Raw genomic sequence first — 27,023 nt, 5'->3', positions numbered from 1 at the left:
ACCATAATTTCATTGATTTGAAAATTGAAAATTTGTTGCATCAAACAAGTTTTTCCTAAATAACTCGAAAACGGTACAAGTTACGAAAAATTTGCAAGAGGCCAAAAATTTTCCTTATCAACCCCTTAACTCAGCACAGTATGTTTGCAGTACCGTTTTTGCTTCCAGTACAAAGGGTGAGCATGAAAAGTAAGGTAATGGACTATTTTTGGTCACCCTGCACGCAATTTTTCAAATAGAATTTTTTGCTCAACAACACTAGAAAAAGGAGCTCAAGACGGTTAATTTGAGTGGTTCAACCAACCTCAACTCATAAAAATAAGCGAGTTACAGGGTGTTCAAATTTCAAACCACAACACCATCGATTTGAAAATTTGTTGCATCAAACCAGGTTCTGCAAAATAATTCAGGAAGGGCAAAAGTTACGAACAATTTGAAAAAGAGCAAAAATATTCGTAAAGAACTGACGTCTAAACTAATCTCTGGAAGTTTCACAGTGCCGCTATTATACAGGGGGTGCATAAAAACTGTAGTGATTCCAGGTTTATGACTTTTCAAATTAATGATAGCTATAACAGGAAAATGATATCTTTTAAGCAAATTTCAATTGGACCCATAAATTTACTGGTCAAATTGGAATTTTCTGCTAAAATTGGTAAATTTTTCTGTCACACTAAATTTTACTTTTCCAATTTTTCAATGGTGTCGTCGCTGTCATAGAAAACCTACATAATCATTGCATAACATAGCAACGATTTTTGTTTCTGAGCATGGCGCCCCCTGTTCACTAAAGTACGAACTAGTTTCAGCCACACGTAAAGAGATCTAATTGGTTATGTTATAACTTTTTTTATCGGTAAGAGTTGACAAGTTTTATTCTGCGGATTTGTCTGATTCTTTCTTTGACACTGTTCTAAGTTTTCTCTGATTTTGACAATGTCGACGTAGTTAAAATCACAAAGAAAATTTATATATTTTTTCATTAGTTGTAAGATTCAACCAAACTTTCTTTTCTTTTGAACTCTCTAGGTTTTGTCAACTCATTTAAGGGACCCCCGGTATGTAACAATACGCGTCGATTTATTATTTTTTGATTTAGCCAGATTCAGTTTATTTTAGTCTAGATTTCTGATACGACATACGTGCGATCAAATAGTTGGTCAAATCGAAAAGATTGCTGAAAAAGCGCAGATGAAATAAAACGAACGTCCACCCGAGCATATTACAACAATATATGCTGGCTGGCGTCTAATTTTGGACGGCAGACGCCAAAATAACATTAACGGGAGGCATCGCGGGCGAAATATACATACACACCTTATACACTTGGATAAAATTCTTCTCAGTTGGACGACTCGGTTATTCGCGATCGTAAGTGTGGAAATAATCTGACCGCGGAAAAAAGTGATTGGAAAATGATTGCTATTTCAAGGATTTCCTGAAAACGTCGCCAATTTGTGCAGTTTAGCAAGAATTACCCAGTTTATAGTCCGGATTTGACTATCTCCAGAATCAGGTACTCAAAATTTAATAATAATTTTATTATACAGAGTGTCACAATTTCTATGACATTAACAATGTATGTTTTGAAAAAGGCATTTTCTGATATATTTTAATACTACGTTTTCTATTCTTTTTAAAAATACAGGGTGAGGCAGTTAAAAATTTAGAAAAATGTTTTAAAACTCAAAAAGCCTGTTAAAAGTTTTTACTTTTTTCTATAAAACTGTATAATAAAGTAATGTAGAGAAAACTACAGAAATTAGGTATTACACACCTTTTAACTTTCTCTATTATCATCTTTATACCCTGCTTGTTTATGTATTCAAAAACAAATATAAAAACATAAAACAATTTTTTTTATTGTATATTTTTACATTAGCAGTGCCCATAAAGGAACCAAGTTCCGGATTTAAATGTTTTGCATTAACGCAACAACCTGTTTGAGTCATATAGGAAACGTGCAACGAAAACTAAATAGGTTTTGGGAATTTCGCCTAATAAAAATATTGAAATTGCTCGTTTATTATTCATTGCATATAAAAAAATTTTACTGAAGCTTTTGTGACTGACCTTCCGACAGATTTTAGTATGTCCTCCACTCATAAAATGGATTTAATTCTAAGAATGTAAAAAAAAGTACAATTTTGAATTCAACAGTAAAAACCAACCACCTTTAGCCACCCAGTATAAAAAGTTCAGTACAGGACTTGCTAATTCTTTTGCCGTAGATTAATTTGGATCTCATTATTTTTGGGACCCCTGAATTCGAGAACCGCAAGACTTGCAATAACTTGCAGGATGTCTCATTTTGGAATTTCTTAGAAAGTTTTAATAGGAAAATCAACGTTTTAAAATTCAAAAGATACATTTTGTTTTGAATGTGACATTTTGCTTCTGTACTGGCACAGTCAAATGTGCTTTAGCTAGTCATAATAGTCTGTTAGCTAGTAGTCTTTTAAGCTAGTCATAATAGTCGGTTCATCATTTTTACTATAATTTTTAAGAAATAATATTGCTACGGTCCAAATTTGCACAAACCAATCGTTATTTTAATGGGATTTCCCACAGTAATGCATTTTAATATGATGCAAAAATAGACCTTATTTACATTCACAACTGAAAGCTACGTTTTCAAGACTTTTTGAATTTGTACGGTTTAACAAGTAGAAACAGTGGCGCATTTATTTGGTTGGATTTTACTTGGAAATTGCATGAAAAGGTCAGGTTCAGGAATTCAGGATTGCGTTCAGAAATATCGCCAGTGCACACTCCGGCATGTCAATTTGACAATTTGTCACGTGACATCGGTTCGTTTTTTAAATATGTAGATCAGATGACACACACATTTAACATTATTATTAATAAATAAGCAACAATAGAACTTGTTTCCATTCCAAATTAAATATTAAGTCCGTCGCAGGGCTACTGGCAGTGACGTAATAGTTGTCGTTCCTTTTCTATTACTGTGAACTGAGCGAGATTTGACGTCATTGTGATTTAGTTTTTATTTTCTGGTTGTATTTGTATTTTTGATATTACAAATACAATTATTTTGTTTTATGTCATTTTGACGGCAGAATTATGTTTTTACGGTCAAAATTAACCGTACTGTACTAAATGTTAATTGAATAATACCAAAATGACGGCGATTATCGAATAATCCACGCATACACTCTCAGAATAACTCATTTTCAGGTAAATGTTTGTGCTATTATCCAAAAAATTCTCCATAACTTGCTTATTTGAAACATTCAGTATAGACACACCATATAACAAAAAAAAATATGAAGCTATCACGTGACGTTTACCGGACCACTCTAAGTTGTACCATCTGGCCGCCAGAGGGCGTCAAACTCGAATGAATATCTCGAAAACAGTCTGAGTTAGGGGTGTGAAATTTTTACGACGATGGAAGGCAACTTTTACTAAATATGACATATTTCTGTCCAGCCTTCAGTTTGACCATGAAAAATAAGTTTCAAATTTCTTTATAGGGTACCCCATAGATTTTTCGGAAATTTTTGAATTTTGAAAATTGTCTTTGTCTGCCTCAATAGTTTTAGGTTAATGGAGAAATGTGATGTGGAGTGTCACCTCACATCGTCAAAATGCCATTTTTTAAGGGTGTCACGCCCTTAAAACTGTCAAAATTGCCATAATTTTAAGGTCATCTCCAAAACCGTGCCAGTTAGAGCAAAACGGACGTCAGATTCGTGTTTCCCATTTTGAAATGAGTAAAAAAAGAACACTTTGGTTGAGCAAGATACAATATGACTGCTGTTGTCATAATGTGGGTTGTGAAACATTTTATATAATGCGAATTGCCAAATGCACATGTGTAATTTTGTAGTGTTTTTTCTATTTACTGGATAGGAAATTTAATGAGAATTCTAAAAATGTGCTTAAAACAGTAATTTTCTTACTCCAAGTGGGGTTTACAGCCGATTTTGTTCCTGACTGTCCTTTCAAACTGTGTTTCTGGCAGTTCGAACTTTGACACTACTTTTCTCCATGAATGTACCAAATTCTGTAGTGTTTTTTCAAGTTATTTAATAGGAAATTTAATGAGAATTCTAAAAATGTGCTTAAAACACTAATTTTCTTACTCCAACTGGGGTTCACAGCCGATTTTGTACCTGACTGTCCTTTCAAATTGTGTTTCTGGCAGTTCAATTTTTGACAGCGGTTTTCTCCCTAACTGTACTAAATCTGGTAGTGTTATTTTAGATTATTGAATAGGAAATTTAATGAGGATTCTAAAAATGTGCTTAAAAGAGTCATTTTCTCACTCCAAGTGGGGTTTACAGCCGATTTTGTTCCTGACTGTCCTTTCAAACTGTGTTTCTGGCAGTTCAAATTTTGACAGCAGTTTTCTCCCTAACTGTACTAAATCTTGTAGTGTTTTTTTAGATTATTGAATAGGAAATTTAATGAGGATTTCAAAAATATGCTTAAAACACTAATTTTCTTACTCCAAGTGGGGTTCACAGCCGATTTTGTACCTGACTGTCCTTTCAAATTGTGTTTCTGGCAGTTCAAATTTTGACAGCGGTTTTCTCCCTAACTGTACTAAATCTTGTAGTGTGTTTTAGGTTGTTGAATAGAAAATTTAATGAGGATTTCAAAAATGTGCTTAAAACAGTTATTCCTTTACTCCAAGTGGAGTTTACAGCCGATTTTCTCCCTGACTGTCCTTTCAAACTGTGTTTCTGGCAGTTCAAATTTTGACAGCGCTTTTCTCCCTATCTGTTCTAAATCTTGTAGTGTTTTTTTAGATTATTGAATAGGAAATTTAATGAGGATTTCAAAAATATGCTTAAAACACTAATTTTCTTACTCCAACTGGGGTTCACAGCCGATTTTGTACCTGACTGTCCTTTCAAATTGTGTTTCTGGCAGTTCAAATTTTGACAGCGCTTTTCTCCCTAACTGTTCTAAATCTTGTAGTGTTTTTTTAGATTATTGAATAGGAAATTTAATGAGGATTTCAAAAATATGCTTAAAACACTAATTTTCTTACTCCAACTGGGGTTCACAGCCGATTTTGTACCTGACTGTCCTTTCAAATTGTGTTTCTGGCAGTTCAAATTTTGACAGCGGTTTTCTCCCTAACTGTACTAAATCTTGTAGTGTGTTTTAGGTTGTTGAATAGAAAATTTAATGAGGATTTCAAAAATGTGCTTAAAACAGTTATTCCTTTACTCCAAGTGGAGTTTACAGCCGATTTTCTCCCTGACTGTCCTTTCAAACTGTGTTTCTGGCAGTTCAAATTTTGACAGCGCTTTTCTCCCGACTGTTCTAAATCTTGTAGTGTTTTTTTAGATTATTGAATAGGAAATTTAATGAGGATTCTAAAAATGTGCTTAAAACAGTAATTTTCTTACTCCAAGTGGGGTTTACAGCCGATTTTGTTCCTGACTGTCCTTTCAAACTGTGTTTCTGGCAGTTCAAATTTTGACAGCGCTTTTCTCCCTAACTGTTCTAAATCTTATAGTGTTTTTTTAGGTTGTTGCATAGGAAATTTAATGAGGATTCCAATATGCTTAAAACAGTAATTTTCTAACTCCAAGTTTACAGCCGATTTGTCCTTCAAATTTTGACAGCGGTTTTCTCCTTAACCGTACCAAATTCTGTAGTGTGTTTTTAGGTTATTTAATAGGAAATTTAATGAGAATACGAAAAATGTGCTTAAAACAATAATTTTCTTACTGCAAGTGGGTTTTACAGCTAATTACTCTGATTGACCTTTCAAACTGTGTTTCTGGCAGTTCAAGGTTTGACACCACAAAATCCAATATGGCTGCTGTTAGTATAGTAGGCCAAAAAATCTAAAATTTGAATCAAAGTTTTCCAAATTACTTTTCCAAAAAATCGGCCAAAACTCGCTTATTTGAAACATTCTGTACAGACACGCCGTTATGACAAAAGAAAGCTAATGAATGGGGTCATCACGTGACTTTGAGCGGGCAGGGTTAAGTGGTACCATTTGGCCGCTAGAGGACGTCAAATTTGACTCTAGTTTTTCGAGAATATCTCAGGAACGCCTTACTTCAGAGATCGGAAATTTTTACCACAAACCACAAAATATCAAAGAAAATCTTAAGAATTAATCAAAGACAGAAATGATTTTCAATATGACGTTACAGTTAGTGACGTCACTGCCACTTCACCTGGGACAGAGTACGTTTTGTAGATATCATATTAGAACGGTTTTAAAACTGGTACCAGTGGCGTACTTTTACTTAATTGAAGTAAACTTATGTCTTATATTGACTTTTTAAATCATTTAAATGTCAGAAAAGTAGGGATAGTGATGGCTTAGTTCATTTGAATAAATAGCACTTAAAAAGTTCTCTTGAAGCAAATATTGTGATCAAAAATAGACTTTAATAACATTTACACTGTCTACAAAATAATTTTTTTAAAGTTTAAAACACCTTATATTTTGAAAATTATAATAAAGTTTTATTGGATATTGGTTTTAATTGCATTATTATTTTTGACATACTAATACGTCAATTACCTTAAATCTGAGACACCTTCTGTATAATTTATAAAAATCTATTAAAAGTCAAAAAGTGACCTACTATACTGAATCATACACTGAACCATATTGCAATTATTGGAAATGGAAAGGAATAATAAAATATGGCGCCAATAGGAATTCCACTCTCAATTATTATCAAAACAATAAAATTCGAAGTAAAATTTGCCACAAAATGGAGACACGAAACGTTATTTCGGGTTGTTTATTTTCAGTTTGATGGAATCCATATGTGAATTGAACCAGAAGCGTTCATCGATCGAGTGCAATTATATGAAAGCAGTAAACCTGATTTATTTTTTGATTTTAATTAACAAATAGGCCTTTAAATAAATTAAATTGTTCCTAAATGAATTATGCCTAAAATATAAATTAAAGTTATACAATGCATATTGTCACAAATGGGCAACAAAGCAAACAGGCACAATACGAACAAACCATGTTAAATTTTGGAACATTTGCGACAATAGGCATTGTGTAATTTTAATTCAGTTGCTAACACTGATGATGTATTGTTAGGCAAATGATAGAAATAAAATTATTCAGTAACTTTTTTTGTGTCAAAATGACATTAATTTTGGTCTGTTTATGCAAACTAACCTTGTTTAAACCAATCGACCAAATTCTAATATATTTATTTATATTAGTAAGAGCAATAAAAAAAGCAATAAAAAATTAACTATAAATTGTCACTTTGCAAGTGTTTTCTGGGTTATGCATTCTGATAAAACATTTTGCAAATTGGCATTCTGCGAATAATAAAAGTATTCTATAAATTGTTTCTATTTAGCATATTATTGCTTCACTCACAATATTATAGAGTTTATTATTTAATTTCGTGGAAGTAAAAACGACAATTTCCGTTTGCAACAATGGTTACTTCTCAGAAAATGGGGTCAAGAAATCATAGTTCTCTCTTTAATAATAATCGTATACTAGTCAATAATTATTACTGTATGATGTTTATACAGACTAATTTTCTTACTCCAAGAGGATTTTGCCAGCGAGTTTGTTCTTGACTCTCTTTTCAAACTGTGTTTCTGACAGTTCAAGTTTTGAGACCGCTTCTTTCCATGTCTGTACTAAATTTTGTTCTATTTTTTAGGTTATCGAATAGGAAATTTAATGAGGATTCCAAAAATGTGCTTAAAACAGTAATTTTCTTACTCCAAGTGGGGTTTACAGCCGATTATGTACCTGACTGTCCTTTCAAATTGTGTTTCTGGCAGTTCAAATTTTGACAGCGGTTTTCTCCCTAACTGTACTAAATCTTGTAGTGTGTTTTAGGTTGTTGAATAGAAAATTTAATGAGGATTTCAAAAATGTGCTTAAAACAGTTATTCCTTTACTCCAAGTGGAGTTTACAGCCGATTTTCTCCCTGACTGTCCTTTCAAACTGTGGTTCTGGCAGTTCAAACTTTGACACCACTTTTTTCCTTGACTGTACCAAATTCTGTAGTGTTTTTTCAGGTCATTTAATAGGAAATTTAATAAGGATTACAAAAATGTGCTTAAAACAGTCATTTTCTTACTCCAAAAGGATTTTGCCAGCGAGTTTGGTCTTGACTGTCTTTTCAAACTGTGTTTCTGACAGTTCAAGCTTTCACACACTATTTTTGGCTGACTGTACTAAATTTTGTAGTGTTTATCAGATTATTGAATAGGAAATTTAATGAAGATTCCAAAAATGTGCTTAAAACAGTCATTTTCTTACTCCAAGTGGAGTTTACAGTCGATTTTCTCCCTAACTGTCCTTTCAAACTGTGTTTCTGACATTTTAAACGTTGACACCACTTTTCTCCTTGACTGTACTAAATTCTGTAGTGTTTTTTCAGATCATTTAATAGAAAATTTAATGAAGATTACAAAAATGTGCTTAAAACAGTCATTTTCTTACTCCAAGAGGATTTTGCCAGCGAGTTTGTTCTTGACTGTCTTTCTGACAGTTCAAGCTTTGAGACCGCTTTTTTCCATGTCTGTACTAAGTTTTGTTCTATTTTTTAGGTTATCGAATAGGAAATTTAATGAGGATTCCAAAAATGTGCTTAAAACAGTCATTTTCCTACTCCAAGTGGGTTTTCCAGCCCATTTTGCCCTTAACTGTAATTTCAAACTGTGTTTCTGGCAGTTCAAACATTGACACCGCATTTCTCTCTGACGGTACGGTTTTTTCAGGATATTCAATAGGAAATTTAATGAGGATTTCAAAAATGTGCTCTTTAAATTAGGTCACGTGATTACCTAGCTAAATTATCTTCTAAAACCACGTCAACAACGACATCTGTCACTCAAAATTGTCAAAATTTGCCTGGAATCTGCAAGAATTAAAGTTTAACACAGTGTTCTTACAGTTTTTGAAATGCGACGTATTTTTGAGATTCATGACAGTTATTTCGACAATTATCACGTGACTTTCACGTGTCAACTTGTCATATAAAACGTGTTTCTGAGATTTATGACAGTTATTTTGATAGCAGTCAAGTGGGGCGAAAAATAACATTGATATAGGCAAAAATTAGATTTTTCAAACTGATTATTTTGGTTTGTACCAACAAAATGTTTAGTAATTATTCAGACGCAAATTTTCTGACACAAATTTTTTTCAAACTGATTTAGGCAAACATGTTGGTGCGTATTATCAATCTTTTGTTTTGACTGTGATATTTTGTACTTGACGTGTCACATTCAACTTTCAATATAAGTTTAAATTAGACTTAAATACTATGTGACTGATTAGAAAATAAAAACGAAAAACCTTAGGGAAAACACACTGTATACAGGGTAATTCAAATTCGACCCTCACCATTGGGATCTCAGAAACCATAAGAGATACGAGAAAGTTTAAATTGGGGCGAAGTTGCGCAATTTAAAGCTCAACCAAATGGTGTTTTAAAAATTTTTATTTTCCGAGTACTTCCGAAGATATCCGAAAAAAACTGAAAATTTGATTTTTTGTTTTTATTTATTTCTAACCTTATTTGAAGAGATATCCCAAAACTAAAAGCATCTTTTCATTGCCACTTTTTCCTAGCTATTCGATGACGGATTCAAATTTGCCACACGACGTTTCGTTTTTTGTCAGTCATCATCAACTTTCTTTTTTCTTATGGACGCCATATTGGATTTTTAGCCCACCAAATAGTACGTTTTATTCTGATTTTAATGATGTATAATAACTTATGATTTGCTTGATAAATGACAAAATAATTCAATAAAAACTAATTTTACTTTAGTTATTGGCTTTGAGTTAATGGGTCGTTTTGTGAAATGTCATTATTTGACAGTACTTGTCAAACACGATAATTCGGACGATTATGAGCAAATCAATATTAGTTAAAAATGTATCTAGAAATGAAACCCCCACAGAAAATGTTATAAAATTATTATTATACAAGCATTGCTGAACTATTTAGGTTATTCAGAAAAAGAGATTTGTCAGCATTATCTCTCACTTAAACAGCTCATTTTTGCTTCCAAAAGAAATATCATCATTTTAGGAACTTTATTTTTTGCCAAATTTAAATTTTTTATAATGTTAAGTGCAAATTTATAGTTATTTATACAGCAAGTGACTTAAACCATTTTTTATTCATTCATATTTATTCGAGTGAATTAACCGGTTTAAGTCACGTGTTTTATACAGTATTTTATTAAAATTCGACTTCTTATATTAAAAAAAAAACTAAAATGACAGTTCTATTAAATTTGCACCGCGCCCCGTAGATGTAACATTGATGTTTGTTTGTTTACATCTGTAAATAGGCGAATGTCATTCAGAGTGATTTAATAGTTATTTATACAGCAAGTGACTTAAACCATTTTTTATTCACGAAAAGAACAACTAGGTCCACCAGCGTAGCGAGTGGCCTAAGCTTTTCGAGTGAATAAACCGGTTTAAGTCACGTGTATACCTTTGTGACTAAGCATGTTCAGGCCAATTGCATGTGACAAGTACTACCAAGTAATCTTCATAAAACGTCTCATTAACTCAAAGCTATCTAAGGTAAAATTAGTTTTTATTGAATTATTTTGTTATTTATGAAGCAAATTATAAGTTATTATACATCACTAAAATCAGAATAAAACGTACTATTTGGTAGGCTAAAAATCCAATATGGCGTCCAGAAGAAAAAAGAAAGTTGATGATGACTGACAGAAAACGAAACGTCGTGTGGCAAATTTGAATCCATCATCGAATGGCTAGGAAAAAGTGGCAATGAAAAGATGCTTTTAGTTTTGGGATATCTCTTCAAATAAGGTTAGAAATAAATAAAAACAAAAAATCAAATTTTCAGTTTTTTTCGGATATTTTCGGAAGTACTCGGAAAATCAAAATTTTTAAAACAGCATTTAGTTGAGCTTTAAATTGCGCAACTTTGCCCCAATTTAAACTTTCTCGTATCTCTTATGGTTTCTGAGATCCCAATGGTGAGGGTCGAATTTGAATTACCCTGTAGTATTCTCCACCGCTTTTTTACTATAACATCTTACGTCATTTACTGTAGTAGTATGTATACTCACTTTCAAACTTCTATTTGCTTTGCCCTACCTTCTTAATATAATATCCACAAAATGAGCAAATATTTTTATCTATACCATGCGGCGAGTTTAGATAATTATTTGTACTAAAGTAATCTCAAGTAAAACCTCAGCAAATCATAATTATTTATAGCGGTTGATTGACTTAAGACAGCTGTACGATTAGTTTCGGTATAAATTGCTGTAAAGTGAACATTGTGTTTTCTTTATTACATGATGGATATTTCATTTGCAGGAGACACCGAAATCATGATCAAAGTTGATGAAAACGATCCCATAGGCGGTAAGTTTATTTATGTTTTATCTATCAATGCATACTGTCATAGAAAATGATATAGATTGTCCATAATATATAAGACATACATCAATTATTACACCACAAACAAATGTAATGAATTTATTTTAAGCTTTTGGTCGCCAGGGCATTATTGTTCTCCTGGACTATAAATTAAAAAGGTTTTGTTTTTTAAATTCTGATTTAAAAAACTGGTCAACAAAAGCCACTTTTGACCTGAATCACAATGTTTGATCCGTAGTAAAGTTTGTTCATTCATTGTTTGACCCTTGGGCGCCACTGAAGCCAAAATGCTTTGGCAAACCCTTTAACATTCGTCAATCAAACAAATTGGCGCATATAAACTGACATACCTCATAATTTAGGTCAATTATTATAAAGAAAGAAAATTCCAATTTTAAATTTGACTTTTCTCTGGAAAATGATTCACGTTTAATTATAACCATTACTTTGATAACGGGTTTTAATATATTATAACATGCGAGTACTGTAGCTCTGTGTAGTTCGACTTTGGTCTACAGCCAAGAAATTCTAATTTTCAAAATTAAAAGGCTGTTTACAAACAACTCTCAGTCATTCCAAGTGCCAAAGTTGAAATTATTGTTAGCTGGTTATTTGCAGAGCGACGACAACACGCTGTATGCTGATCGACGTATCTCGTTGGGAATCAACTAAACGGTTCATAGGTTAATATGTAACTAAATTTTTTTGTTTAGCATCTGTCTGGCAGTGATTGTGATTATTTTTTGATTCAGTTTTGCAATTAATTGAGTGATTATCAAAATAAGCATCTAATGATGATGAATTCAAATTGAATGCTATAAACAAAGTTTTGCATAAATGAGTATGATCATTGGTAAATGTCAATAAAGAAGCGAGATTAAAAAAATATAACAAGCGTGGAAAAAATTATTTATTTTTATTCATAAGTCAGTGTAAAACAGTATTGTCTTGAAACATGTTTGTCCTCCAGCTGTAACAATCATCTGATTTTAACAGCTGGACAACTTTTAACTTTTGGGCAACTTTTTTTTTGTAAATTACCGGTAAAGTAAATATTTTGCTTTATCAGGTAAAAAGGTTTCAAGGCACATTGTAACAGCAATTCAGGAAAAAGCCCAACCGTGTCAGTTTTTACTTTACAAAAAACCGGATCTAACTCAACAGTGGTTGAACACTTTGAAGTGGGATGATTTTACTCCAACACTATACTCAATGGTAGGTACAAGTGCTTTCTAGTACAGTAAACTTATTAGGTACTTGTTCCATGCACAGGTATGTGAGTTACATTTTAAAGCACCCTTCATTGTAAGAGTACCAAAAATAACTTTGAATGAATGTTCTTGGTAATAACATAAGAACCATTTACCAGTTTTGCTTACCTGGTTTCAAGGATTTACAGATTTTCTTACATTGAACAGTGTTTAAACCGAGGTTTAAACTAGTTTGCTGTGTGTTGTACTTTCCAGGACAAATGTTCTAACCAATTTGTTTAGGCTGGACTTGATTGTGTATAAAAAAGCTCTATCTATACATATCTGGATCAGAAATGAACATTTTTTTGATTTTTCACTCACAAATTGCAGTCAATTACACGAAACAATTAAAAAAATACATATTTCTTACTGCATCTGCATACGTTTGTGCATAAAACAAAAACCGCTAACGCCGCCATTAAAAGTGGCATTTTAGGCTTTCTTGTATAGAGGGCTATAGTCGTCCGCATTAATTTGGCAGTTGTACGTCATCAGTGAGTTTGACGTACTGAATTCGTTTTGGTAAGCGATTAGTTCCGGCCTCTGTTGCGTGCCAGTGCGCTCTCTTTCTCACACGTAGTTATGTAAAGGACGCAGATTGTGTACAAACGTAATCTACTTAATCTCGATTTTTAAGGAGTTGTATGCAATTTTGCTAAATTGCCAGTTAATATCGTTTGGTGGTTTGGTTGTGATTGAACATTATTGCTTTCAAAATCTTGAGAATCTTGCCATTTAATGGAGTACTTAATAGCTAATCATTGTGTTACACTCACTGCGTACAAATATAAAAGTACTAAATTTATGAAAAAATCGTGTTTGGATGACAAAGAAAACCATCTGGCAACTCAGCGCGTTAAACGTCAATGACGTGCAACGACCGAATTAATGCTGATGACTGTAACTCCGCTAGGGGGCACTTCTCAACCATAGTTTATATCACTTGTTTTGGTGTTGATTTTCTGTGTACTTTCCACTCTCCAAACGCGTTATGACTTAAAAATAACATGACACCATAATTCAAAATCACACGGAGGTCACGTGACTTCTGATGAATCATGACGCGTTTAGATCCGAAATTACAAACCGGAAAGAAAACGGTTTCTGTATAGTTATAACTTCTCTAGAAGGGATTCCCAAAGTTTATGTGAGCGCTGAAAGTTTGAAGTGATACAAAAACCAAGCACACCGGAAACGTTTTATTTTTTGTTATTTTCGACTGAACTATCACTCACTCACTCACATACTCGTATTTATGTTAAGTATGTACCAATAAACTTTGAATTAGCATTAAGTAAAGTTTATAAAAATCTAAAAACGAGTTAAACAGGCTTTGCAACGTAGTAATCGGACACTTAGGTTAGGTTACTTCAGTCATGTTTTTTACCCTTATTTTGAAAAAAATCTACTGACCTAACTCAACTTAACCTCAAATCGATTATTTCAGCATGACGTCTTTGACAGTTCAGATGGTCTCCGCCATATTTGTTAGGGGTAAACAATTACATAGCTTTTCTGGAAATTTGATTATTTCAATGTTTTGATGGAGGCTTTTAGTGTTAAGCAGTAGTTCACCGTCAAAAAAACTTCACAAAGTAAAAAATTACGTTTTGTCAACAAAAGCTTCAACTTAACTTTACGGTGTTGCCTGTGGCGAATTTAAATTGTTACGATCACATGACGTGCGTTTACAATTTCAGCTTTTCCAACGTAATTTACAAACTTTGCAAGGTTAAAAATGAAATTTTTCTGGTCACGTGACTGATATTGACAAGCTTCAACTTAACTTTACAGTGTTGCCTGCCGCAAATTTAAATTGTCACGATCACGTGACGTGCTTTTACAATTTCAGCTTTTCCAACTCTTTAAATGTAATTTACAAACTTTTAGAGGTTAAAAATGACATTTTTCTGGTCACGTGACTAATGTCACTGATGTTGACAAGCTTCAACTTAACCTTACGGTGTTGCCTGTGGCGAATTTAAATTGTCACGATCACGTGACGTGCTTTTACAATTTTTAGGTTTTCCAACTGTTTAAATGTAATTTGCAAACTTTTAGAGGTTAAAAATAATGTTACGATTTTTCCCGTGGGTTCACACAAAGTCAGTTTAACTCAACAATTAATAAATTTATTTACACTTCAAAACACTCCGTACAATAATTAACACAGCTACTAAAAACACTACTACAATTCCACAATTACTCCGCTATTTAAACTTTACCGCGTTCCGAAATTCACTACTACTCTACACTCCACTACTCTCGTTGACGCCGCTTCTTTTATATTCGCAAACCACGTTCTAGAATGACGCTTCGCGATTTGCATCGAACGTCCAAGATTCTTCCAGGTGGCGCCTCCTAACTGTGGCCTACTTTAACACGCGCCCGGCCAGATATTGCGGCGCATCGGTTTCATCCTGACTCGAGTATAGTAGGCCCAAACCGTAACAATAATAACATTTTTTTGGTCACGTGACTGATGTCACTGATGTTGACAAGCTTCAACTTAACTTTACGGTGTTTCCTGTGGCGAATTTAAATTGTCACGATCACGTGACGTGCTTTTACAATTTCAGCTTTTCCAACTCTTTAAATGTAATTTGCAAACTTTTAGAGGTTAAAAATGACATTTTTCTGGTCACGTGACTGATGTCAGTGATGTTGACAAGCTTCAACTTAACTTTACAGTGTTGCCTGCCGCAAATTTAAATTGTCACGATCACGTGACGTGTTTTTACAATTTCAGCTTTTCCAACTCTTTAAATGTAATTTGCAAACTTTTAGAGGTTAAAAATGACATTTTTCTGGTCACGTGGCTGATGTCACTGATGTTGACAACCTTCAACTTAACCTTAGGGTGTTGCCTGCAGCGAATTTAAATTGTCACGATCACGTGACGTGCTTTTACAATTTTAGCTTTTCCAACTGTTCCAATATAATTTACAGACTTTTCATGGTTAAAGTTCACATTTTCCGTCATTAAGGGACCGAACGTCACAGTGACGTAATTTGACACTTGGTCACTATATTTTGCTTTGTTGATTTATCACAAATTGCAAATAAATTATCATAAATGGAAATAATTAGGAAAGTTCTAGTCACAAAATTAATTTTGTAAGTAATCTAGTCGACGAATTCAGAGAGACGTTTGACAACATCGCAGACAAATTTTCGCCTATTTGAACTTTTTTTAAGTTTTTTGTCTTTGTCTCGCGCATGCAATTATCAATGTTGCTCTGTCAGTAACATAGTTTTTCTATGATCAGTTTTAGTTTTACCACACCTGTACAGAAAACACGTGACATTGACGTAATTATTGACCAAGTTTGTTTATGGTAAGTCCTCATGACCGTATTTTTCGACGGAACACGGAAACTCCGAATTTTGCAATTTTCGACTGATTTTTTATTGATGCAGTTGCAATTACAAAGGATTTATTTTCAATTTCAAGTAATAAGTGTAGTGTACAATATTTAAATTTTAGTGAACACCAAACCATATTACCTTTACCTACTCTTCTTTCTAACTTTAACAATATACTTTACTGACATTTTGCATGATTTTCCTGATCGTTCCGCTAAAAAGTTGGGATAAATTTAACTTTTCACGGAAAAGTAACGGAACTGTCAAATATGCCAACATAGCGAATTTGGACCAATCCAGTTGACCAGCACAATTCCGCATGACTTACCATAAACCATAACGAAAGCTAAACATCACAGGAATCATTAGATGATTTTGACGGCTGGAGGACAAACAAACCAGATTGTTTCTATTGTGAATTATCCCGTCTGCTATTCTGTTTAGTAATTAAATGTGATACTTACGGAACATGAAAACTAAACTTAAGCAAAAATCAGTTAGTGAAGTACACAAAGCAAATTTAAAAGAGCGGACTCAATTAGATTGCATAATACCAAAAGAGCTTTTGCATATAAACAGTATAATTGATTTCACGAGGAAACTTAACGCCCTCGTTAAAATCTAAGCACTTTACACACTTTATTATCTTAATTAGGTGCTTGTTGATTGATTGGAATATTGTTTTTTCACTTGGTATTTGTGTGCTTAGTAAAATTATATTAATAATGTAATAGTTGTAGTGCAAAACAAAAAAATTGCTGAATGTAAAAAAGTTGTATGTTTCGTGTCTCAAAGAGTATATTAAGTTTTGCTACATTTTGTCTTTATGGTCCAGTGCATATCAATTGGATCCCACAGTACTCTTCCTCGCACACTTTTATGTGAAAATAACCCATTTTCCAAATACTATCTCTCTTACATACATTCCTAACAATTTTTTTGACCTGACAACTCAGCCAATTTTGCAAAACGAATTGAATCAGCGTTACGTTGCATATTCTCCTACTGCATAAACAAATTGCGGTAGAACTTCCTGTCCGCAATACATATTTTCAGCTACAAAAGAAAATAAACCGTCTATTTTCGTAAAATAATTTCGCAGGTCGCTATTGATTCGAACAAACAAAAGATTTATTTACGACGAATAAACTAGTGACGCACAAGCAAAATGTTTTCGCCGTCATTGATGACCGCACTGGCTTTGAAAAATAAAGCTCGTCCAACGATTATAAGTTTATTAATGAACTTGAATTTGGCGTGGGCGGCTTGTGAAAACGATCCCGTTTTTCGCTACTTTACACGAATTAGCAGATACTGACCTAAGCTGGTCAATAAAACTTGCACTGGAAAGCGATGTAATCAAAAAACACATTTCCTGGACAATTTGGAACGAGCAGTTTATACGGCTATCCCGTCGTATCACACTTAACCCAGAAACCTGGAGGTAGCTGTTTACTATACAGACGAAATTAAATGCAGAAGCCAAAATATTGTGCAATTCCAAATTCCATCGCATTTTTGGCTCCACGCCTGAATATCCACGAGCATTAATTATAATTACCAAGAGTCTCTCAATTAAGATTTTTTTCCTGGCGATAGAGGATCGTTCACACAACGTGTTTCCTTGGACGCGTCTGGAATGCAAGGGTGAACATCGATATTTTCGTGTTGCGGTGTAGGAATTCCCGAAATAAATTATCCTGAGGGTCATGTCCGCTTGATAATGGAGTCTAATTCTATCAAGAAGTTTCCAGTAAGCGTTTATAGTAGAGTTCAAACTAAAATAATTGTATGTCAGTGTGACGTATATGGTCAGAGCATTTCTCCTTGACTTATGGAGTCTGTTCGCAGAGAGAATCTCCAACTAGTAATCAGAGAAATAGGTACATCCATTGGTCACAAGTCAGAATACGTCATAGTCACGTGAGCATTCAACCAATAAAACTTTGACATTTACTGTGTCTGATTTGGAAACCAGTTAGGGATTGCTTCTGCGAACAGACTTATGGTGATTACTGATTGACAAGTTGCAACACTACTGTATTTTTATTCTATCTATCTAAGCGAGGGTCCTACAGCTTCTGCCGAATTCCGCATTTCGATCGTCAAACCATAACTCTCTTATCTCTCCATAAATCCTCGTGGATTGCTCTATCTCTCATTGTTTGCCTAACTCCGCTTATCCATGTAATTAATTGCTGGTCTTCCACGTTTACTTTTGCTTTCTGGAATGTATTCTAGAGCTCGTTTGGGCCACCTTCTCGTTCAGGCGTGTTCTTGTCGAGTTTCTTATTATTCGACATGTGCTCTCTCCTTGACATGCGACAGGCTCTTCTTAGGTAATCCATCTTCACACAGTCTATCCTTCTTCTTGTCTTTTCTGTCATTTGCCAGCATTCTGTCCCATACGTCAGGATATGCTCTACAACTGCTTTGTAGATTGTCTTCTTACTGCTTAAACTTAAATTAATGTGTAAATGTGTCGTTCTCTGACCCTGTTGTGCTTTGTGTTTTATGTCACGTTCTGTAGATCCTTTGCTCGAGACTATGCTTCCCACATATTTATATTCTTCGCACTTTTTTAATTTCCTCCAGTTCTCCTACTCGCATATATTCCGTTTTTGTCATGTTCATGCTTTTACGGCCGGTCAAAACTGAAATATGAAAGTTATCCCATAACTTACAAGAAGTTGCCACGTGACCCAACAGCTCGAATACTTAGGATCACAAACTAACTTATTAAAGATTCCACGACTGTCGCTGCTGAAGATATCTCGAAACTCAAGAAGTCAGAGGCCCTTCCACCCAGACTTTATGGTTTACCTAAAACAAGCCGGATGTATCTCTGAGATCCATCGTTAGTGCCATAGGAGGCCCTACGTATGAGACAGCAAAGTACCTTACAACACTCTCTCAACCAAAAATAGGAAAGACGGACAGCTTCATAAAAGACTCAGCACATTTTGTGGACAAATTGCATGCCTTGACTGTATCTCCAGGTGACGTCCTTGTGAGTTTTGATGTTGTTTCTTTATTCACTATGATACCCATCAAAACGACTATGGAGGAGATAGAACGAGATTTTCCACTGGACATCGCCAAATGGTTCAGACACTGCCTAACCATCACTTACTTCCAATGGCAGGGTGAATTCTTCGAACAGAATGATGGTGTAGCAATGGGCAGTCCTCTCAGTCCGGTAATAGCAAACTATTTTATGGAAACATTCAAAGTAAATGCTCTGGCCACCGCTCCAAAGAAACCAAAGTGTTGGTTTCGACACGTTGACGATACCTTTGTAGTTTGGAGCCACGGTGAAGACGAACTGCAGCAATTCTTGGTACATCTAAACTCTATAAATCCAAGAATTCAATTTACTATGGAGACCGAAAAAGAAGGACGTTTATCTTTCCTGGATGTAATGGTGACAAGGAAACCTAATGGAAATCTAGCTCACACGGTGTATCGAAAACCAACACAAACGGATCGTTATCTCAATAGTGGATCTAATCATCACCCTAGCCAAAAAAAGAGTGATCAAAACCCTATCGGAGCGGGCAAGAAGGATTTGCAAACCATCAGAGTTAGAAAATGAGCTTCTGGAAAGGGTTTTCGGATGAAACGGATACAGTAGACAACCATGCAACAGAGCCACTCGCCCAAGAAACATCGGACTACGTAGACAACAAACGGGGGATGTTGAAGAGAATGTTGGTTGGACTTGCTTAGCATACATACACAAGGTAACGGATAAGATTCTGGAGTTTACAGGATTCTGTGTAGCTGTGGATCCGTATATATTGGAACGACGTGACAACACGAGAATAGCAGAGCACAAGAGAAGTTGCAGAGTAGGACAGACCGAGAAATCAGCGGTGGCAGAACATGCACTTTCCAGAGGACACGATATTCGTTTTAAAGAGGTTGAGGTTTTGGATCGATCACAACGTTACTATCCTTGATTAACTAGAGAAGCCATTGGGAAGAGATCACCTTGTTAGATCCGGAGTGGAAACGAACTTGCGAACTTGCGCCAGACTTACCTCTCACCCAGTTTGGTACAGAATTCTTGACAGTCCAACTTTATTTTAATAAACATGTTAAGTCGAATTTTTTTACTTGTAAAAAGTAAAATTACTGTCCTTAAAACTACATCCACAAACAAATACAGAATGACTATAATAACCACAAGTACGTATACTTCATTCATATTTTTTCCAGCATATCATCAACACTTTCGAAATGAGCTTTTTCAACGATTATATGAATTGGCAACTGAATTTAGGAAAATAAAAGTTAAACCATTAGGATTTAAGTACCTGGTCAAACACGTGTTGCTGAAAACTACAAACAGTTTGATTTACGTGACATAATGTAGAAGAAAATACAACAAAAATCAACATATAAATTTGCTGGCAAAACGGGTGAAGGTTGTTTACAAAATTTTTGGAATGGGTCCAATAATTAAAATTAAAGTTACTTCACACTACATGACACACAGGATATGAAATTTGTATTCCAACTGCATTTTTGACTAATACTGTATCTTTTTTTCAGAAATCGAGCTTAGTTTTCCAAACCGAGATGTGATAATCAAACGTGACATAGATCCTAAAGATGAATACACTTTAGAAGAGGAAATTGGCAGAGGTAAATTTGGAATTGTGTATAGATGCAAGGAAAAGACTTCAGGACTGGCGCTGGCAGCCAAATACGTATCCTGTCCAAAAAAGGAAGACAGAAGAAATGTGGAAAGGGAAATTGATATAATGCGATTACTCCAACATCCTAGACTGATTCAAATATACGATGCGTTTGAAAACGGCAAAGTAATGTGCGTAATACTGGAATTGTAAGTATCATTTTAGTTTTTACTAGAAAAGTTTCAAATAATTTATCTGCCAAGTAGAATTGTGGCAAACAGTTGATGCACATTGTTTTCCTTATTACATCACTTTCTAAATTTCAAACAGCCAAACACTGACACTAAAAGTTTATAGTAACACACTGACATTGAAATCCATACGATTTCGAAAAAAAAATCACAAAAGCTGATCGTTGGAATTTGTCCAATTTCGCAACAAAGTATTTTTGTTGTGGATTGTTTAAGAATATCGACAAACATTTATTTTAAGTTATTTTTCGATGTGAATGTTAGGTGGTCTTCAATAATAACGAAAAAGGTTTCAAAAATTGGTCCAGATTCTACCTGGCAGACTTTCTGCAAAACACAACGCTTGAGAAAGGAGAGGTCTCCATTTATAGAGTTAAATCAAGGTTCTTCTAGAAGCATTTGTAACCTTGTAGAAGCCTCTATATTCTATTTTACAGTTGTTCTATTAACAACACAACTAACCTAGTGCATAAGCTAGAAAGTTAAAATGGAAGACACAAAGTAAGATAAAAAATATCATTTTTTGGAAGTTTTATGGATCAGTTCCTTTCGATAGAATTTATAAAATAAAGTGATCTTTTTCTGTTTTCTTCAAAAGAGATTTTTTTATCTATAGTTAACTAACATGGAACGGTATTTGTCCCTCAATAACTTATGGCATTCGATTTGTGGTTTCGTGGTTAAGTGGAAGAAAGGCCATTGGTTAAACTTCACCACAAAATGAACAACAAAGATGATTATGATTATTATTTCCAAACACTTTACCAAATATAACAATTAATCATATTTTGTAGAATTGAGGGTGGTGAATTATTCGAACGAGTGATAGACGACGATTTTATTTTAACAGAAAAAGCGTGTACAGTTTTCATGAGACAAATATGCGAGGGCATCGATTTCATCCACAAACAACGGATATTGCATCTAGACATGAAGGTGTGTAACGTCGGATTTGTGCTAGAACAATCGCATTCACACCCGATATTTTCAGCCCGAAAACATCCTGTGTCTGACCAAAACCGGAAACCGAATAAAAATCATAGATTTCGGATTGGCCCGGAAGTTTGACCCCGAAAAGAAACTTCAAGTTTTGTTCGGCACTCCGGAATTTGTTGCGCCGGAAGTTGTCAACTTTGACGCTATAGGATATGGGACTGATATGTGGTCAATTGGAGTGATATGTTATGTTCTGTAAGTATTTGTAAATAGCAGTTTTCAAGTTATTTCGATATTTTGACTTGTCTTTGATTGTCACTCTAAAGTGTTATAGGCTTGTTCGCAGGGACAATGCCTAACCGGTTATGACATTTCATTGGCTAAATTTTCACGTGACTTGATATTTTCTCACTTTTGAACAATGGCTTTATATATTTCTCTGACTACTATTATTTTTGCCAGACCAGTCATTTGAGAACAGAAAAGAGTTCTAGTTAAAACAAACCCTCCTGAAAAATTTGAGTAACTATCATTCAAAAAAACTATTTCTAGACTTTCTGGTTTGTCACCGTTTATGGGCCACACGGACGTGGAAACAATGGCAAATGTCACCATATCAAAGTACGACTTCGACGATGAGGCTTTCCAAACCATCTCAGAAAACGCCAAAGATTTCATCAGGAAACTGTTGGTTAAAGATATGAAGTAAGTTTCAAAACCGTTTTTTTTTATTTTGTTAGTTAATTAAGTAGCAAAATTTCTTAGTTGAATAAGAAGTACGTATATTAAATTTGTCTTGATTAGTTAATTTGAATGAAATCGGTTTTTTATGACCAACAATCAGAAGAGTCAGCTAAATTCAGATTGGAAAGAAGGAGAGCTACTGAAATCTGCTTTAGGTAGAAGTTTGAAGTGTCTGTGAGAATCACATGAGAATGACAGAAAATGATCACGGATGTCACTAAACATGGTGGACTAACAGTCCGTTACGTTACTGATATTTATTAGTCAATCATAGAGTATATTGTCTCATATCCTCAGAATCCTATTACCAATATATCATATACATCTAAACGCAAAAAAACTAAAAAAATTTTAATTTTTTTACATTTTTACATGTGAAATGTTTTCATGTAGGTATGTTTCGTCTTTTTTTTAAACCTACTTACTTGTTAAATGTCCTCGCAATAATTATGTCTAAACTAGTCATCGTCAACGTTTACGAACATTTCATAACTAAGAAATTTTGCTAACCATCATACTTTATCCATATCATAAGTCATCATACCGAAGCAAGACAAAGACCCAAATTAGTGCATTCTAAAAATACATAAACTAACATAATACTGTCTTAGAAGCACTATTCCCTATTTGGCCTACTCTATCCAGGTTTACTTTAGGTTAGCATTTCAATGACATTTGAATAGTGCTTCCAACACTTAATGTGGTTCCCACATTATACTAATTTGGGTTGTTGAGCTTGCTTTAGCGCATGTATCATATCGCCGCCCTTTAACCATCAATCAGAACTAACAAAGGGTCTTTGTCTTTTTTTTCACCAGCCAAAGATTGACCGCTGAACAGTGCTTGCAACACGAGTGGCTCAAAAAGAAAAAACAACCCATTCAACGCATTAATTCCATGGACGTGGCCAAAGACAATTTGCGTCAGTTTGTGGAACGATGGAATGAACATCCAAATTCTCCTTATGTTTTTGAGATTACGAACGGTGTGGAAATTAATAGAAGAAGAGGTAGTTTGTTAAGTGATTCTTCGTCACAATCCTTGGTTGGAGATTCACCATCGCCTTGCGCCAGCCTAGCATCCAGTCCAGAAGACGACAGTATTTTCCTGAACAACAACGTGGATACCACTAACAATGATCTGTTTATGCCACCAAAGACGTTAACGGTAGCATCAGATCATCTACGTAGAGCATCTGATTCTTCTTGCTTCATGAAGAATCAAGATATCACTGAAAGGATAAATCTCGCTCAGGAAATTAGACAATTATCTGATAAGCTGTTTAGACTGTCCAACATTGAAACGGGGTTTACTAATGGTAAAGATTATATCGATGGTGAAGAGGATAAAGCTGAGGAACCCAAGGAAAAATCAACTGTGCTACCCAAAGACCATCCTCAAAATCCTTCATGCAGTATTCCATGGCGTAGGACTAAGTACAAAGTTAACGCAAATTCCAGCAGGGACGTCCCTTTAAGTTGCCGGAGCATTTATAAAAGAAGTGAAGAGGACGTCCAGTACACAGCGTACCAACGCAAACCATCAGACGCAAACGGAACCAAAGATTTACTACTACAACTGTTGCAAAACTGGGACGGACCAAAAACTAAAAATTACAGTGGATCCAATACAAGACATGGTTCAGTGTCCGAATGGACAGACGATGACACTTTAGGACAGAGAACGATCAGTTCTTTAAACAACTTTTTCCAGAGTAGAGCGGCTAATAAAAAAATTACACCGTTCCACTTTAATAAATCATAATAATCTGGATTACGTGTAAAACCATACGAAATGTGTTCATTTTTACTCTGAAATGAGGGTTTTCAAGAATTGTTAAAGAAGTACGATTTTGTGGAATTGACTGATCTGATTATTTCCTTAACGACTTTTAATGTCAGGAGCGTATCAAGTATGTACTTAATGATTTGACATTTATAAAAAAACCATAAGTAAATACACAGGAATATAGGAACAAATAAGTTGAAGTAAACAATTTGCATTAAAGTGTGCATTTCGCAAATGTTTTAACTCTCTATTTACGATTACGTTTGAATCGTATAAGAAGATTCGAAAGTATATACAGCGTCCTAAAAAAGGGTTAGTTCTGATATCGGTCTTAACTGTACAGGGTGTCTCAAATTTGACTGAAAGCAGTCTGGTACAAACATTTGTTTACAAACATTTTGAAAATTTACTTGGCTTTCAAAATTTCAATTATCAAGTTATAGCTTTCATGAATTTGATGCCACCTTTCAATTTTTATGAATTTGGCGTCTGTACTAGATTATAAAGTCAGTTTTCAGGATTATGATGTTAATTGTCAGTTTTCAAATCAAATGTAATCATTTTGTATAAATCGAGGAAAAACAATACTATACTATACAATCAACTATATTTTTTACATTAATGTAGCCTTAATGGCTACATGTTTCGCTTAAAAAGGCATTATCAGGCCGTGAAAGCGTACATCGGGGGACGAACAGTTAAAACACATTTATGTTTACTTCATTCTCTTTAAAAACATGGACTCATTCTACAATTTGAGGTATTCATTTTGAGTGCAGTTTCTAGTTTCCATGTCAATTATCAAGTTTCAAGCACTAAACCTTAATAAAAAATGATACAAATTTACTTAACTGGCAAAACTTCGAATATCAAGTTAGCTGTCATAAATTTGATGTAAATTTCCAATCCTCAAGTCAATTTTCATAATTTTGATGTGATTTCCCAGTTTTAAAGTCAATAATCAAATTTCAGACACTAAAATTTGGTTACAAAAAGTTGGAAAATTGACTTGAATGACAAAATTTTAATTATCAAGTTACCACCAATACCCAGATTTTAAAGCCAATTTTCATGATCTTGATGGATAAACTGTCAACCAAAACTGCGTAGATTTAAAATTTCAAACTTGAAAACAATTTCGGGTTGATTGGGCAAAGTTATATCTGTAAAAATATGTTTGAAATACAGAAATAGCATGTTATAGCCCTAAACAAAATTAAGTTAAATTAGTTTAGTTCACCGAAGCTTCTAATAGAACACTTTATTTGAGTCACCATGTATATATTTAAAATAATATGGTGGTTCATAACAGACTGACAGTTATAATACCGTATTTAACCTGATAAAGGTGGTTACTTGCTTTCAAACAGAAATTTCAAAATTTCAATTTTTAGAGAACTGAAGTGGCAATAGAAATGTGAATTTGCTACGTTTCCCTGCATTTATTTTTATAGATTCCAAGATCCACATACTTATAGTTGAATTTCCAACACTCTGTACGGAAGGGAAATGTTTGAAAATGTTTCTGCAACTGCAACATCATAACTCGAGTTGCAAGTCGTCCTTCGTCCATTACAACAACGCAATTTAGACTATAATACAATAATCAATAAACATCCTGATTCTTAACAAAGCCTGGACATCTTAACAGTAGATTGAAACAACCTTCAATGGCACATAAAATAGTACACATAGAGCATTTCAGAGCTGACAATTGTCAGAAACTAACACAAGTGTCAAAGTAAAAAAATATCCTGTTCAAACAACACTTTGCGACGATGGACAAAGGTCTCTCTTACTAAAATCTACCACTAATGTATTTAATGTTTAATTTATTGATTTTGCTAGTAAATCACAAATCAAGTAAGTGATGTGTAAACGTACTGATCAACCCGAAATCACCTTAGAATGTCAAAGTGTATTTATTATTATGTATTATTGTACAAGTTCCGATCACTTTTCCCTCCGTGTTGATTTAAAATTAGATTTATTTATGCAAGTATATTTATTAAGTCGCAAGTATTTTATTTTTGTTAAGTGTTTACGTCCTTGTCTAACAGCTAGAAGGGACCACTCGCATTTTATTGTACTACTTTTTGTTGTCTTCGAATTTTCAATAAAAGATATGCATATTCCGCTATGTGTCTTACTAAGTTCAAAATGCTGATGCTTTAAAAATTCGCTGGTTCTCCGAAATAGTGTCGAAATAACTTTTCAGGAGAGCAAAATAAATATCTTCTTACAACAATTTTGGAATATAGCATGGAAATTTTTCCAGAAAATATTCCGGAAAAATTGGAAAATCTGAAAATTCAAAAATATTTCGTTTTTTACATTTTTGTACTATTAACTTGAAAATATTTAGGCAGTTAAGGTTAATTTTGAAAATAAAAAATTTTGACTTGAAATATCAGAACAATTATAGTTTTTAATTTTTTAAAGTCAAACGGTGCGTGGTTCCATAAAAGTGTATAGAAGGTAAAAGTTGTATCCCTTCGAGGTGCATTGTGGTAAAAATTTCTGACCTCTAACCTGAAACGTTCCCAAGATATTAAGCAAAAACTGCAAAAAACGAGAGTCAAATTTGACGCCCTCTACCGGCTAAACGGGACAACATAGTCGCGCCCGCTCAACGTCACGTGATAGCCCCGTTCATTA

The 27,023-nt window shown here is 34.1% G+C and overlaps 1 protein-coding gene and 1 long non-coding RNA gene across 3 annotated transcripts; one reads left to right on the top strand and one right to left on the bottom strand.

The window, feature by feature from the left end:
- The first annotated feature begins 1,169 nt into the window (after positions 1-1,169).
- LOC145740612 (death-associated protein kinase 2-like) lies at positions 1,170-24,705 on the top strand. Of its 2 annotated transcripts, XM_081996215.1 has the most exons (7): positions 1,172-1,516; positions 11,322-11,369; positions 20,561-20,855; positions 21,692-21,833; positions 21,889-22,088; positions 22,386-22,538; positions 23,396-24,705. In XM_081996215.1, the coding sequence occupies exons 2-7, from the start codon at positions 11,336-11,338 to the stop codon at positions 24,339-24,341; spliced, it is 1,770 nt and encodes a 589-aa protein (XP_081852341.1). In that variant the 5' UTR covers positions 1,172-1,516; positions 11,322-11,335; the 3' UTR covers positions 24,342-24,705. The 2 variants fall into 2 exon arrangements, with proteins under 2 accessions (XP_081852342.1, XP_081852341.1); XM_081996216.1 differs by lacking the exon at positions 11,322-11,369 and having other exon boundaries at positions 1,170-1,516.
- Positions 24,706-25,825: 1,120 nt separating this feature from the next.
- On the bottom strand, positions 25,826-26,400 carry LOC145740640 (uncharacterized). The gene is made up of 2 exons (XR_014181490.1): positions 26,028-26,400; positions 25,826-25,983 (listed from the first exon to the last, which is right to left on the bottom strand). It is a non-coding gene; the product is annotated as an uncharacterized LOC145740640 (long non-coding RNA).
- Between the last annotated feature and the right edge of the window lie 623 nt (positions 26,401-27,023).

Source organism: Ips typographus, linkage group LG2 (assembly GCF_016097725.1).
Source record: "Ips typographus isolate SLU linkage group LG2, UJ_Ityp_2.0, whole genome shotgun sequence".
Classification (NCBI taxonomy): domain Eukaryota; kingdom Metazoa; phylum Arthropoda; class Insecta; order Coleoptera; family Curculionidae; genus Ips; species Ips typographus.
The sequence above is the reverse complement of the archived record's forward strand: the minus strand, read 5'-3'. Positions and strand labels throughout refer to the sequence as shown.

What these genes read in the sequence shown, in the direction of transcription:
- LOC145740612 (XM_081996215.1), top strand. Translation starts at nt 11,336, where the DNA reads ATGATCAAAGTTGATGAAAACGATCCCATAGGCG. An exon ending in ATGTGCGTAATACTGGAATT is followed by an intron (nt 20,856 to 21,691) that starts GTAAGTATCATT and finishes CATATTTTGTAG; the next exon opens with AATTGAGGGTGGTGAATTAT. An exon ending in CTGTTGGTTAAAGATATGAA is followed by an intron (nt 22,539 to 23,395) that starts GTAAGTTTCAAA and finishes TTTTTTCACCAG; the next exon opens with CCAAAGATTGACCGCTGAAC.